General features: G+C 41.1%; 2 protein-coding genes across 3 annotated transcripts in view; one reads left to right on the plus strand and one right to left on the minus strand.

Annotated features, from left to right (window-relative positions):
• The first annotated feature begins 2,143 nt into the window (after nucleotides 1-2,143).
• On the plus strand, nucleotides 2,144-10,649 carry LOC127609222 (galectin-4-like). Of its 2 annotated transcripts, none has more exons than XM_052079058.1 (12): nucleotides 2,144-2,280; nucleotides 3,779-3,867; nucleotides 4,613-4,817; nucleotides 4,884-4,997; nucleotides 6,198-6,224; nucleotides 6,325-6,387; nucleotides 7,151-7,189; nucleotides 7,323-7,349; nucleotides 7,443-7,472; nucleotides 8,353-8,441; nucleotides 9,128-9,293; nucleotides 10,360-10,649. In XM_052079058.1, exons 1-12 carry the CDS (start codon nucleotides 2,236-2,238, stop codon nucleotides 10,504-10,506), a joined length of 1,041 nt encoding a protein of 346 aa, XP_051935018.1. In that variant the 5' UTR covers nucleotides 2,144-2,235; the 3' UTR covers nucleotides 10,507-10,649. The 2 variants fall into 2 exon arrangements, with proteins under 2 accessions (XP_051935018.1, XP_051935020.1); XM_052079060.1 differs by having other exon boundaries at nucleotides 7,154-7,189.
• Nucleotides 10,566-13,636, minus strand: part of LOC127609128 (tyrosine-protein kinase receptor UFO) — a 34,410-nt gene continuing 31,339 nt past the window's right edge. Inside the window, exon 19 of the mRNA XM_052078867.1 lies at nucleotides 10,566-13,615. Within this exon, the coding sequence (XP_051934827.1) occupies nucleotides 13,138-13,615 (478 nt within the window). The 3' untranslated portion in view covers nucleotides 10,566-13,137. The remainder of the gene's footprint in view (nucleotides 13,616-13,636) is intronic.

The raw sequence follows: 13,636 nt of genomic DNA on the forward strand, positions 1-13,636 counted from the left end.
TGACGTATGGAGGAAGATGACTTAAGTTCACTCAACAAGCGTGGGAGCAAGTGTCCTGATTTGCATGCGCACCTCCACTTTGCGGCATGCATTGTTGAAAAACCGAAACACACACAAATTGATCTCTTTAATTTGTAGTCAAATGCAATATTCATGAGAACGACGTTTAGCTGCACTTAGATTTTTTTTTTTTTTTTTTGGTGTCCCTCTCCCTCAGGTGGATGCCTGGGACTGGACCCACACCCCATTTGAATGATTTGTGGCTTGTCTGATTTGAAAGAAAAATGCATCAAGCAACGTTATTATTAGCTAAATGAGCGAGTCAGTCCGTTGTAAATGTCAGCAGAGCTGTAGGAACATCTTATTTTAATAACATGAGTTTATAAAAGAGGGAAAATATTCAATGAGGTTTTTTTTGTTTTTACTTATGCCATGCTATGCAAGTGGTCTTTGTAAATTTTGACTTTTGTTCTTTAGTACATCTCAGGGTATCTGTACTTCTATTTAATTCCAAGTACTTTTGCCAACTTTGACTGTCATTTGCATAATCCTGCTGAAACGGCTTCAGTGCGATCTATTCTGTGTCGCACGGTCACGATTTCTGCTGACCTTTATCAAAAGTCAAACATCAGCTCAAGGTAACACGGCAAGTGTGCACCGATATGGAAGTGAACACGCTTGATAAGAGCTTTTGTGTTAGACTTGGGTGGGTCACATTCCTTCACTAGAAAGAACCATTATGTTTTTTTATTTTTTTATGATCACACACACACACAGACACACACACACACTATTTCGTTCCACATTCCCACTCCTTTGCTTGATCAAAGATTGATTAATATCTTGTGCCTCCAAAATGTCCTGCTCTGGTCTTTACTCCAGCCCAAAGCGTATTTACATTGTCAATGTTAAATAATCAATCCATTTTAATCCGGCCAGACTTGATCACGGATTTCCGCCAGATGGACAGAAACTGGCTGGGATATAAAAATATGAACGCTACATTTTATAAACTAAAACAGCAACAATAATAATGGTCTCTTTTTTATACAAGCAAATATTACAAGATACCTTTTTTCATGAAGATACAAAAAAATGAAATCAAAATGTAACAATGAATAGTAAATTCATTCATTCATTCATTCATCTTCCGAGCCGCTTGATCCTCACTAGGGTCGCAGGGGGTGCTGGAGCCTATCCCAGCTTTCTTCGGGCAATAGGCGGGGGACACCCTGAATCGGTTGCCAGCCAATCGCAGGGCACACAGAAACGAACAACCATTCACACTCACACTCACACCGAGGGACATGCAAACTCCACACAGGGGGGCTGGAATCGAACCCGGTACCTCTGCACTGTGAAGCCGACGTGCTAACCACTGGACTACCGGGCCGCCTGAATAGTAAATTGATTATATTTATTTAATGTTTGAAATGAAATTAGAATTATATGAAAAAAGTAAATCATTGAAAAATCAATTGTCCTTGAATTTTAGGAAGTGTGGCATTTATTAGTATTATTTTTTTAATCACCAGGAATTCCCCCCCAACTCCCGAAAAAGAAAAATCCATTACATTTAACTGTTTTATTTTTATATTGTAATTGGTGAATTAATAATGAATACTTAAAATGTAATTAATTAGTTCATCAAAAACAAATGACTCTTGATGTGGGAGGGGAAAGTGCTTAAAAATATATTTATTAAATAGAATCCATCGTTCTTGAAAAAAAAATTCATAATGATATTAATTTGAAAACAAAACTATATATTTATGATATATTGAAAAGATGGAGTTGTTGGGGCGTGGGGGCATCTATCAATTATTGGCTAACAAACTTGCCTTTTTCTTGTTTTTGTCCTGTGGCCTTTCCACATATCAAAATACTTGCGAGAGGGGAGCCGCTTCATTTAATCCAGCCCTAGCTTTGTCTAATAGAAAACCAAGTCATTTGGGTCAATGACTCAGTTGCCGCAAATTGCAAGGGTTCATTAAGGTGACGGTGGCAAAATAGACTATGACACGTATTTTCTAGCTAGATTTTATTTTTTATTTTATCAATGAGCTGGGTCACCAGCCCATTTTCAGATGTGGCCCTTCGGCACAAACATTTGTCCAGCCCTGCTCCAAAGGAAATACAGTACATTCGCCCCTCCCTTTCTGGCCGACTCCTATAAAACAGCCGGCAGCGACGGTCTGCTCGCCCGCCTACTTGCAAATCTCAACGACCTCCGCCATGTCCTTCGTTGCTCCTCCTGGTTACCAGCCCGTCTACGGGCCTGTGAGTATACCTGATCCTCTTCCTCTCTTGCTTTACTCTGAACACTCACTGACCACTTTACTGTTTTGGTATTACAAGACTCACAAAAATGAACAAATGTTGGATTTTCCAGATAAATAAACTTAAACGCACGCTAACCTTTACAGGCGAACATAATTTGGTCGTTTCTAAACTTTTGAATTGTCTTGAATGTTTTGGTACTTTTTGCAGAACTTGCTTGTCTCCGAATGATACGACACAAAATTTCCAAGGATGGTCCACTTCTTGGCCTTTCTGTGACTCTTCCAGTCTCTCTGTTGCTCATAACACAGTGGGACACTCAGTGTCACTCGCTTGTATATTTTCAACCTCATTTCAGTCCCGTAATTATGAACAGTTCAAAATAGCAGTCAGTGTAAGCACCGAATATTCAGACATCTGCTCGAAAGCAGATAAATGCAATGAAAAGTCTAGTAGAACTTAATTTATTTATAGATTTGTTTGGGGATTAACCCCGTGGAGCTTTAAAAGGTGGTAGGCTAATGTACATTGCCTCCCATTTAACACATATTTGAACGAGATTGATTCATTCTTATCACAGCTACAGCCCTCGTGATGATAGGGCGTGTATACTTGTGCAACCTTGCAGTTGTTTATCCCCGCTCGAAAAGATGGTCTCATCACAAAATGGCATTTCAACAGGGGTGATTTGGACATCTAGTATTCTAGATCAGAGGTCCACAACCAACGGTCTGCATACCGTTACCGGGCCACGGCCCATTTGTGACCTGGCCGCACAGCGACAGACCAGCGAGCAGGTTGACTCCGTCACACGTGGCGGAAATGTGTGCGACTGAGGCCAATCGGAGTCCCCTTCTAACATTGGTGTACAAGTTGAAATAAACAGAATCCGCCAATAAATGAAATAAGAAGCAGGAAACAGAAAGTTATTGGAATAAATTGACCAAACATACAGCTAAACGGGCAGCTATGACTTCCGCAGATGAAGCCGTGTTGTCGAGAGAAGTTCCTCCCGAGCCCAGAGCGACGTGGAGGAGGAAGCTGTTTCGCGTGGTATCTCGTCCAAAACAAGGCAATACAAGAAACTTGTTGAATCATTTAAACAAGTAGCACCCAAGTGATCAAGTGGAAAGCATGAAAATGCAAGCAGAGTTTGCACAGCCTCCCTACGTAAACATTAGCAGTTTAGTCGCTAACAACTAGCTGGCAGCTACGAGCATTAATGCTAATGTTGTTTTTTACATTATAAGGCGTATTTATTGTTCCTTATGGGCAAGTTTCTTACTACATCAATGTGTTATTTTATTTTATTAAATCAGTGAAAAAAATAAATCTTAAAAAAATAAATAATGGTTTCCAGTCCGTGAACAGTATGTACTTTTCTCAACTGGTCGGTGACACAAAAAGGTTGGGAACCACTCTCACAGATGAACAAAATACATTATTTGTAAAACGTGCTCATTACTTGTTAATTGTTTCATCTTATACTGCTCCACAGGCCATTCCGTATTTGGGGCCCATCTACGGAGGTCTGAGGGAGGGATCGTCCATCTACATACAGGGGTCTGTTCCGGACAAAATCACAAGGTGAGTTAAGAGGGTTGGGTGGTCACATTGGGACTGGGTGGGGTGTTTTTTTTCTTTCTATAGAAGGAAATAAAAGGAGCTTTTGTCACATAGCTGATGTCCTCAAAGTGTGTATGGCAATTAGTTGGCAGAGCAAACAGAGCAAGGCAAAGTGTCGTTTTTCATGAGGCCCAACCCTCACTGTTTGCTTATGGCACGGGTGTCAAAAGTCATTTGCAGGCCCACTGTGTATTCAAACTATAAAATGCCATTTCTGAAGAAATTGTGTCATTTGGGAACAAATGGGCAAATATTTTGGTATAAAATATGGAATTGGGAAACCGGAATTGGTGGGTTGCGGAAGGCTTGAATATTTGGAATATGTTCAAGTTGGAATGGTGAGAATTGGTTGATAAATTTGGAGGCATAAGCATGCCAAAGAAGTACTTTTTTATGAGTTTGTTACACATTTTATGTTATTCATTATTTAAGTTTCTTCTTTATACCTCAATAAACACTATTAACTTTTTGGATGTGTCATCTATTACACCAAAGACATTTTGACTTTTTTTCCTCCTACTCTGTAGCTACTAAGTCCACTGTTAAAGCATATTGATTTTTTTTTAAACGTTTCATAAATGTACCATTAAGTTAGCCCGCTCCCCAACCCTCCACCCCTTGCTTCCATTTTTTTAGTGTGACCTCAGTGTGAAAAGTTGTGATGTATCTTTGGCTTTCCTAATTCATGCGAACCGGTTTCGATCAGGTTCTTTATGAACCTGCTGTGCGGACCGTCCGAGTCCAGCGACATCGCCCTCCACTTCAACCCGCGTTTCGATGGCTGGGACAAGGTGGTCTTCAACACCCGCCAGAACGCCACCTGGGATGCAGAGGAGAAGATCCGGGACATGCCCTTCAGTAAGGGCAAGGCCTTCGAGATGATCATCGTGTGCTCTGTGCAGAGCTACCAGGTCTGCGTGGCTCCAGTCGGCGGGCGCGTTGGCGGGCGTGACCATTGACTTTCATCGTCTCCGCAGTTCAAAATCAACGGGAAAGATTTCTACACCTTCAATTACCGCCTGCCTTTGGCGAGAGTGTGCGGCTTGCAGATTGGGGGAGACGTTTCCATACAGACAATTAACGTCATTGGGGTGAGATGAATCTCAGTTTGTTGCGAGGCAGAATTACTGGCAGATATTAGATAATGCTTTCTTTCAGTCTGATACAGTACGAGTAATCACTTTTGAGTACTAACTGATCATGAAACGGATAACTGATGTTTGTTTGTTTATTGAGCATAAAACATATACAGTAATAGTTTGACAGAAAATAAGGTAGATAAAAAAGTAAAAAGAAAGAAATCAATCTTCATTCAACACAGTTATTATGTTCAAGGGAGTAGGATGAAGTAAAAAACTTATTTAGTCCTACCCCGTTATGTGTTTATCTACTAAATCATTTTTATATCAATCAGAAAAGAAAAAAGTAAAAGAAGTCTCCATTAAGGCTCATAATTTACCCTTAACCGTGATATTTTTACACTCACACTCATATTTTTGATGCCACACTTTTGAGACAAATTTCAATTCACATCATGACAGATAACTGAACAAAGCCATTTCATTCTTTGTGACTCACATAATCATTCATTGATGTGTCAAACCACTGCATTGCGGTGCCAACTACTGGCCAGGAGGACTTAGTGCCATAATTATGTTCATTCATTCATTCATCTTCCATACCGCTTGATCCTCACTAGGGTCGCGGGGGGTGCTGGAGCCCATCCCAGCTGTCTCCGGGCAGTATGCGGGGGACACCCTGAATCGGTTGCCAGCCAATCGCAGGGCACACGGAGACGAACAACCATCCGCGCTCACACTCACTCCTTGGGACAATTTAGAGTGTTCAATCAGCCTGCCACGCATGTTTTTGGAATGTGGGAGGAAACCGGAGGACCCGGAAAAAACCCACGCAGGCCCGGGGAGAACATGCAAACTCCACACAGGGAGGCCGGAGCTGGAATCGAAACCGGTACCTCTGCACTGTGAAGCCGACGTGCTAACCACTGGACTACCGGGCCGCCGCCATAATTATGTATTTATTTATTTTTAAATCATATATATCATTACCCAATATATTATTTCCACCTGACATCGGTACTCGTTAATCTGTGATAAGAGTAACATTGGACAATGACATTTCCGAGATTTCCATGTGGTAGCGTGTTGGACTCAAAAGCAAGTGTGGCATTCAAAGTGACGACTTCAGGAAGCGCAGATGCCATTTAATCAGACTGTAGTGTGTGTGTGTGTGTGTGTGTGTGTGTGTGTGTTTGTGTGTGTGTTTTTTAGGCTGGCGGCATGGGTGGGGGAATGGGGGTAAGTCCATTTTGCGGGTGAACTACTTTTGCTTCTTATGATTGTTTTGCAGTGCCAGGTCATAAAATGTTTTTGAGATGTAAATATTTTCCACGTGCAGCAGCAACCGGGAGGCTATCCAGGAGGTGCCATGGGAGCAAGACCAGGATGCGGTGCAGGCCATGTGAGCCTTTTTCATGTGTTTATCATACCTTCAAACACTTAAAAAAAGGAATTGAGTCATGAAACACTGTTTTCCTGTAGAAAGGATATCCAGGAGATTGTGGAGCTGTAACATTTACTTCAATAAGCTTTTTGTGTTTATTATTATGGCCGGAACAATTAATCGAACTACTCATTTAATCGGCCCATTTAAACTTAACTGTTTTTGTCGCTTTAATGTTACATATTCACAAATTACAACATAAGACAAAGATAATGACATTCAAACATGTTTTTTCATTGTCAAAAATCGATTTTTTTCTCGATCTTTTTATTTTTATTTATTTTTTTTTAATCTGTCAAAGTACAACAAAATCGCTAAGTACAATGTGTCATAAAACATTCTGCCTGTAATTCATATATTAATTCCGTTAAGGGTTACGGGACCACATAATCTGTTATTTTATTCATCATCTAATTCTTTAAATTAATCGTCCGGTTAATCAGCTATCAGAATTTTACTCGCAACTGGCATCTACCAGAAAAAAGAAATTGGTTGGGTGAGATTTATTCGTGCATTCGTTCTCAAGTTGGGTATTTGCAAGCTAATGGGAATGCAAGTATGTTATCATTTTCATCTTGTTTGTTTCCTTTTTCTTAAAAATAGGCAACCTTTTAATTCCACTGAAAATTAGGGGTACATGTGCTACTTTCCTTTGCAAGGAGTCCCCGGTGCCCACAAAGTGAAATCAATGATGAATTTGGATGATTTGTTTTCTTTCTAGCAGGGTGGCTATCCTGGAGGCATGGGAGGCAATACGGGGGTAGGCAACCGCTTGACTATTTTTCAATTATTCGATTGCTAGATGCGCATGCATTTATTCATGCATACTTCCATGCACTGGCCACTTCATTAGGTACATATTCTCACCAAATTCTGTTCTTTTTTTCTGTCAGGGTGCATTCCCAGGGTCACACCTTCCGGTGAGGATGCATGAGTACATATGTCACATTATGATGATGATGATGATTATTATTTGGTGTTTGATCCCATGTCTTGTGTGAATTTCCCTGCAGAGTATGAGCGGCCAACCGATCTACAACCCTGTAAGTACTAATTGTGGGCAAAAGTAAGGCTGTAGTCCTGACTGTTCACATGGCTGTAGCTTGTGTTTTGACCTTGATTTCCCACTTGGATGTCTTCAAACAAGATGACTTCTCAATGACTTCTAATTATTATTGGGGCGCAGTCAGTTAATTCTTCAGTCAAGAGTCGAATGCCTTCAACTCATTTCTTCTTCTTATCGAGTTCATCTTGTCGTCTTCCTTTTTGCATTCTGAAGCATCCATATTGGGATTTTTAACTATGACATTTGTGCCCCCCCCCGACCTGAAGGGTGAAAAAAACCTTGTTATATATTTTGGGGGGGGCTTAATTTAATAATTTTCCTAATGTTTAAATTATTTTAAGATGTACAGTATATGTACAATTTTTCTTTTCAAATATGTAATTTAATTAGTTAAATAACTTAACGTTAATTAATTAGAAATATAATATACATATTTTACTAATGTGCTAAAGCGATGCAATATTTTTTTTATTTAAGAAAATAATTCCTGTAATAAAAAATACTATATACGCTATAATTGAATGTGGTCATACTTTATTGACCAATTATTTAAAAAAATAAAAATCATAATATGCATGTCTACAGTAAAATAAATTAATAAAAACAACAACAAAGGCTAATAATATGCCACTTGAATGATCATTTTACTTAAACATACCCACGACCGTCATCATACAATCATCTTCATCATACAAAATCCACCTTGATTTGCGCACTTCAAAAGATAACAAACATTCTTCCGGTTTCGCTCCTCCAAAAAAAATATTTAAAAAAATGTGAACTATCCAAATAAATGTTAGTCTTGATAGTTTGCTTGCAGTCCACCATGTGATGTCATCTTTTCTGTGCACCCGCAGCCCATCCCGTACTCGGGCGTGATCCCAGGAGGAATGTTCCCCAAGAGAACTGTCATCATCCGGGGCATGGTGCCTAACCGGGCAAAGAGGTGCAATTGCAGTTCTAGCCAGTCATATCCAACAACGGTGTTGCATTAGCTATGTCGCAGGACATCAATAAAAAAATTATTAATTTGACACAAATGATGTGTCTTCATCAGCGGCGTATGATGACAGGCAAAACAATGAAATTCTCTTCCACAAGAGGGCAGAAGTTGCACTTAAACTGTGTATCCACTGTTACCATTCATACACGGCGCATCTGCAAGAACATGCAAACTCCACAAAAGAATTAAACTCGGTACCTCTGGACTATGAGGTCGACGCGCTAACCACTGGACCAACGGGCCACTTCAATGATTCATATTTCCTAAAATCCCACTATGGGTGCTTAAGTCATTGTGTGGCTTGAGTGGACGTCTAAAAGGAATGAAAGGAGCCGCTTGAATTGGCCATGATTGAACTCCGCTACGACCACTCCCAGCCTGCGCTCATCTGTGAAATTACCAAAACAGGGTGCAACCTGCCTCTTTTTGAAAATATGCTACGCGCCATGCAGGATTGACTGCAATCACAAAAATAGAGCCCACAATATCAGCTACAAACTTTTTTTCCAGCTCACCTGTGACCCAAATAGGGGTTAGCACTGTAGAGAATGCATAGATGAGTAGGCCTGATTGCCACTCTCCGTGTTGCTGGGTTTGTGACGTCAACTCATTGGACTTGTTTGTTTTAGGTTCAGCATCAACTTGCTGGAGAGCAGATCTGGGGACATTGCCTTCCACATGAACCCACGTGTGAAGGACGACGTGGTGGTGCGCAACAGCATGATAGGTGGCCACTGGGGCCAAGAGGAACGCCAGCTTGGCGCCAACCCCTTCAAGGAGGGCCAGTACTTTGACGTGAGTCTTGAAATAGGGTCCTTGAAACACTGGGGTTTGTGAGTCGGATACATCCAAACAAAGATTTGGGAACAATTTTTGGACCACTTAAAATGAAAATGCTTAATTTTAGTTTAGTTATTGTTGGTTTTAGTATTAGTTTGAGTTTATTCTTCTTGCATGAATTATTTGTTGATTGCAAGAGTAAAAAAGGACAACAAATATCTTATTTAAAAAAAGTAAGGGTAACTACAATTCTCAAGCATTGACCTTCCTTTTGCATGGTTGTGCAGCAATACTAATATTTAATAAGAACCTGAAATCTCATATTTCATAGACGAAATTGTAGTTAGTTTTAAAACACTTAAGATAAAGTTTCAGTTAGTTTTGTTTAAAAAGCATTTTCGTTGTATTTCATTCATTTAAAAAATGTTTATTAGTGTTTAACTTTCGTTAATCGTATTAACCATGTTTCCTCCGTTTATAGGGTTTATTCGCCACTTCATGAGCGGCAACAACTCGCTAGTTTTGACTGCACCCCACACAGCTAGCAAAAGAGGATGAATTTGGTTTATAAATAACAAGCATTATTGATGGGTACTATGTATCGTGTTGAAAGTTTTTAGGTATATCATAAAATTAACCTTTCGCTGTCACTTGCTGTAGACGTAAAACGGAAGATTACAGCAATTGATATTCAGTTTTCAACAATAAGCTGCGCTGAAACACGGTACTTCCTTTTTTGTCCAAATTAAGTGTGCTACCATGTAGTGGTTGATTGTAGAATTATACCTCTTGTATATAAATGAGTGTTTCTGTCATGTGGTGGTCCACAGGGCTCAATTCTGGGGCCTTTGCTGTTGAGTTGAGTGTCATACCAAAATGGGGTGAACAAAAACATTCTGCAAAATAGCGGGACTGCGAACTTGTCAGATGGAGGTTAAGTTTACGGCATTGTTTTTTTCTTTTGCTATTTTGCGATGTGATGGTGATATCAAAAGGTGGCTTCGGCCCACGTTCCAAACATACCATACGCCACTGCTTTCTACAAAATAAATAGCTGTTTTTGCTTTTCCATTTTGTCAAGATTTCCATCCGTTGCGGCAGCGACTGCTTCAAGGTGTTCCTCAACGGGCAGCCCCTGTTCGATTACACTCACCGCACGCGTGCCGTCAATGAGATCGACAAGCTGGAGGTGGCCGGGGACGTGCAGATTTCCTACCTTCACTTCTGAAAGCATTCCTGGTTCGCACCCAGCACCACATTTATACACTATCTCCATTGCAACCAACATCAGACCAAAAGATTTATTTTCTTTGTAAAAAATACTGGAGATAAAAAGCATCCAAGCATGACAAATAAAGGCTTTTGTTTTCAGTCAACGTGTGGACGGGAGGCATCATAGTGGCTCGGTGAAGGCACTTCCTGAATTCAGGTCATAATGGGAACACGAATATTTGCTATACATTCAAGATGGGAGGGGACAACGCTGGTGAAGGCATAAATGCAGAGTACCATTGTTCAAGGCGAACTCAAGACAAACATTCTTTTGAAACCCCATGAATCGAAACACAATATTCACATTAACATTGCATTTGTGGAATAAGAATCCAGCAGATTAATTGATCCATTTTCATTTATTTTAGGGTGCTGCCGCTATTCTGTTCTGCACCACCCTCTGCTGTTGAATGAAATTGACATTAAAGTGCCCTCTGACTTGCATCGCCAACATCGCGCGACCAGACTCAGAAAACAGGTGAGCCGTGATGTTGGCAATGCGAGCCCGAGGACAATTTCAACAACAGGGGTTACCATAATGTCATTGAAAACAATGGAGTGGGGAGGGGGGATTTGCCTTGAGTTCATCTTTCAAAAAATTACATTTCACCTCGAGAGCTCCCACCACCGTAGTACCTTTTCATGTACCTCGTTCAGGCTGGAATTCAGTCAACTGTAGAAAGCATTTCTTCAATATCCTTAATTTGCAGCTTACGAGGAGAACAACTCTTACTTGTAATGTTTTTCCCACTCAACGACTAGATGACATTTTTGCAAAACTAGTTGACATCTGTGCACTGCTTACGATACTAGTGACCTGGTATGTGTTGACTAATATAATTTTAGATTGTTAGTAGTAGGCACAGTTGTCAACTAGTGCACTTTTTCATCATTACACTACACTACATTAGTAATGTAGTGCTCCTAGTATGCTTAAGAAGGTTTTGTCACTATTCTCTATATCAGATTCAGGTCCATGTACGAGTATACTCTTTGTCCTCCCTAGTAAGACAATTTGGCGTTTTAGTAAAATGGTGCCAAGGAACGGTGGTGTCGTACTCATTACTTTGCTCCCCCCCAATCCCCAAACTTGCTTTTCACCACTGTATGACTTTTCTGCACACTAATAGAAACTATTTGGTATACTAGTAATTAGGAGGATCCAAGCAGCTACGAGTGCATGACACATGCCTCCCAGTTGGGCCAAGAAGTGTTTGTAGTTCATCAGAGGAGTTGACTTTTTGGGTTTTATTGCCTTACCAACGGTGGCACTCGTAATGGGGGCGGCGGAGGGTGTAAGTCTGTTGAAGTGAAGACAAAGAGCGTACTCGGACCTGAAGCTGGAGATGGTGGGCAATATGCACAGTACATCATGTATCATGTCAAATAAGTGCATTGATGATGGCAGCTGGTGAAGAGTTTTTGGGTGCTCGTAACAGACGTCTTGAAATTAAAAAAACAAAATTCTTCAGGTCTCATCCATCACATGGAGTTCATGTAAAAAAAAATGTAAAATCTTACACGTGGGTATACAAAAGACATTAGTGCAAAGTTGGAAAAGTAGAAAAACAATCAGCGTACAAAAGACTTTTTTCTTTTTTTTTTTAAAGTCCGCCTCAGATAGTTCGGACGTTGGACTGTTTGGTACCTCTGCGGAGCAAAGGCTTTAAGGAGTCCTGGCAGTGTTATTGTATATTTCTATTTCTTCCGTTTTGGGAGATCATCAGTGGAGGGGGTTTCCAGGTGCGTAGGAGTTGCCGTGGTGACGCATTTGTATGCCAAATTGTCCACAACCAAACTTAGGGGAATAGGGAGAAGGGAACAAGAGAAAATGAGTTTTGCTTCATTTTATCACTGTCCAATGAAAAGCAAGTATTGCCGCATTTTGTGGGCTATTACTTTTTAAGTAAACTGCCAAGAAAATGAAAATTTGCGGAGGTACATGCTTTTTGTTGGACAGCGCGAATGTATGTGTAAACAAGAAATCAATGTTAACTCCAAATTTTACAAATTATTTGTTTTTGTGGTGGATACATGCAAGAAAAAAGGTGACTTGTTTTTGTACGAATGAAAAATTATCCCAATTTGGTTATGCATGCTGTTTATACGCAGTGGAACGCAGTCAGGGTTTTGTGTGCGTGGAAAATGGAAAAACTGCATTTGGGATGTTTGTTTTGTTTTTGTTGGCTAAAAACAACATAAACTAGGAAAATCATGTTGTGTTTTGGAGAAAAAAACAAAAGAGATAAGTCCTAGTCATTGGAGTCATCCTCGAATGCGTTCAAGTAAGTCTCCATTATGTGGAAAATGGAACAAAAAAGGAGTACCAAATCTCCCCCTCCCCCACCAAAAAATATTCGGGAGAACCATATTTTAGGTGAGACACTAACTACACACTGGCATACATTTTTTGTGTGTTTTGACTAAAAATGAAGATAACATTGGAAATACATTCTTTTCAATGACGTATATCATGGAATGCCTTTGTGTGTGTGCACGTGCGTGTGCAAACTGCTCGCAAACACAGACGGTATAAGGAGGTTCCATTCCCTGACTTAGTGGGTATGGTTCAGTCCTGTTGTGCTCATCACTGCCAGCCGACCTTATGGGTCAACTCGCGTTCGTCCAACGGCACCATGGCGGGCGTGGCCGCCCGGGCGATGTCAGGCGTCGAAGCACCAGTTACGTCTGTTGCGGCGTGTCGAGAATAGCGCAGGGGCAGCGTGGCGGCCGAGAAAGGCAAGGAAGCATCCAGACTCTCCAGGGAGTCGGCCAGGACTCGGCCACTGTCGTGCTGGGGACACAGCACGTAGCGGTTGGGTTGGTGCACTTCCGCCGTGGTCACCTCCAGGCTCTTGAGGCCCAGAGAGGAGCCCCCGAGGGGGTCGCAGCCACCGACGGCTCCCAGTTCCATGGAGGAATCCTCCATGTTGACGTAAAGGATCTCGTCCGGGTCCTGGGTGTCGGGCAGGTCGTCGAGGGCTTTTTCCAGTTCGCAGCGAAGCGACTCGAAGGGTGGACGATCTTTGGGACTCAGCAACCAGCAGGAGAACATCAGAGCGTAGCTGAGGAAGAGGAGGAATGCT

This window comes from Hippocampus zosterae, chromosome 10 (genome assembly GCF_025434085.1).
Source record: "Hippocampus zosterae strain Florida chromosome 10, ASM2543408v3, whole genome shotgun sequence".
NCBI classification, from domain to species: Eukaryota; Metazoa; Chordata; class Actinopteri; order Syngnathiformes; family Syngnathidae; genus Hippocampus; species Hippocampus zosterae.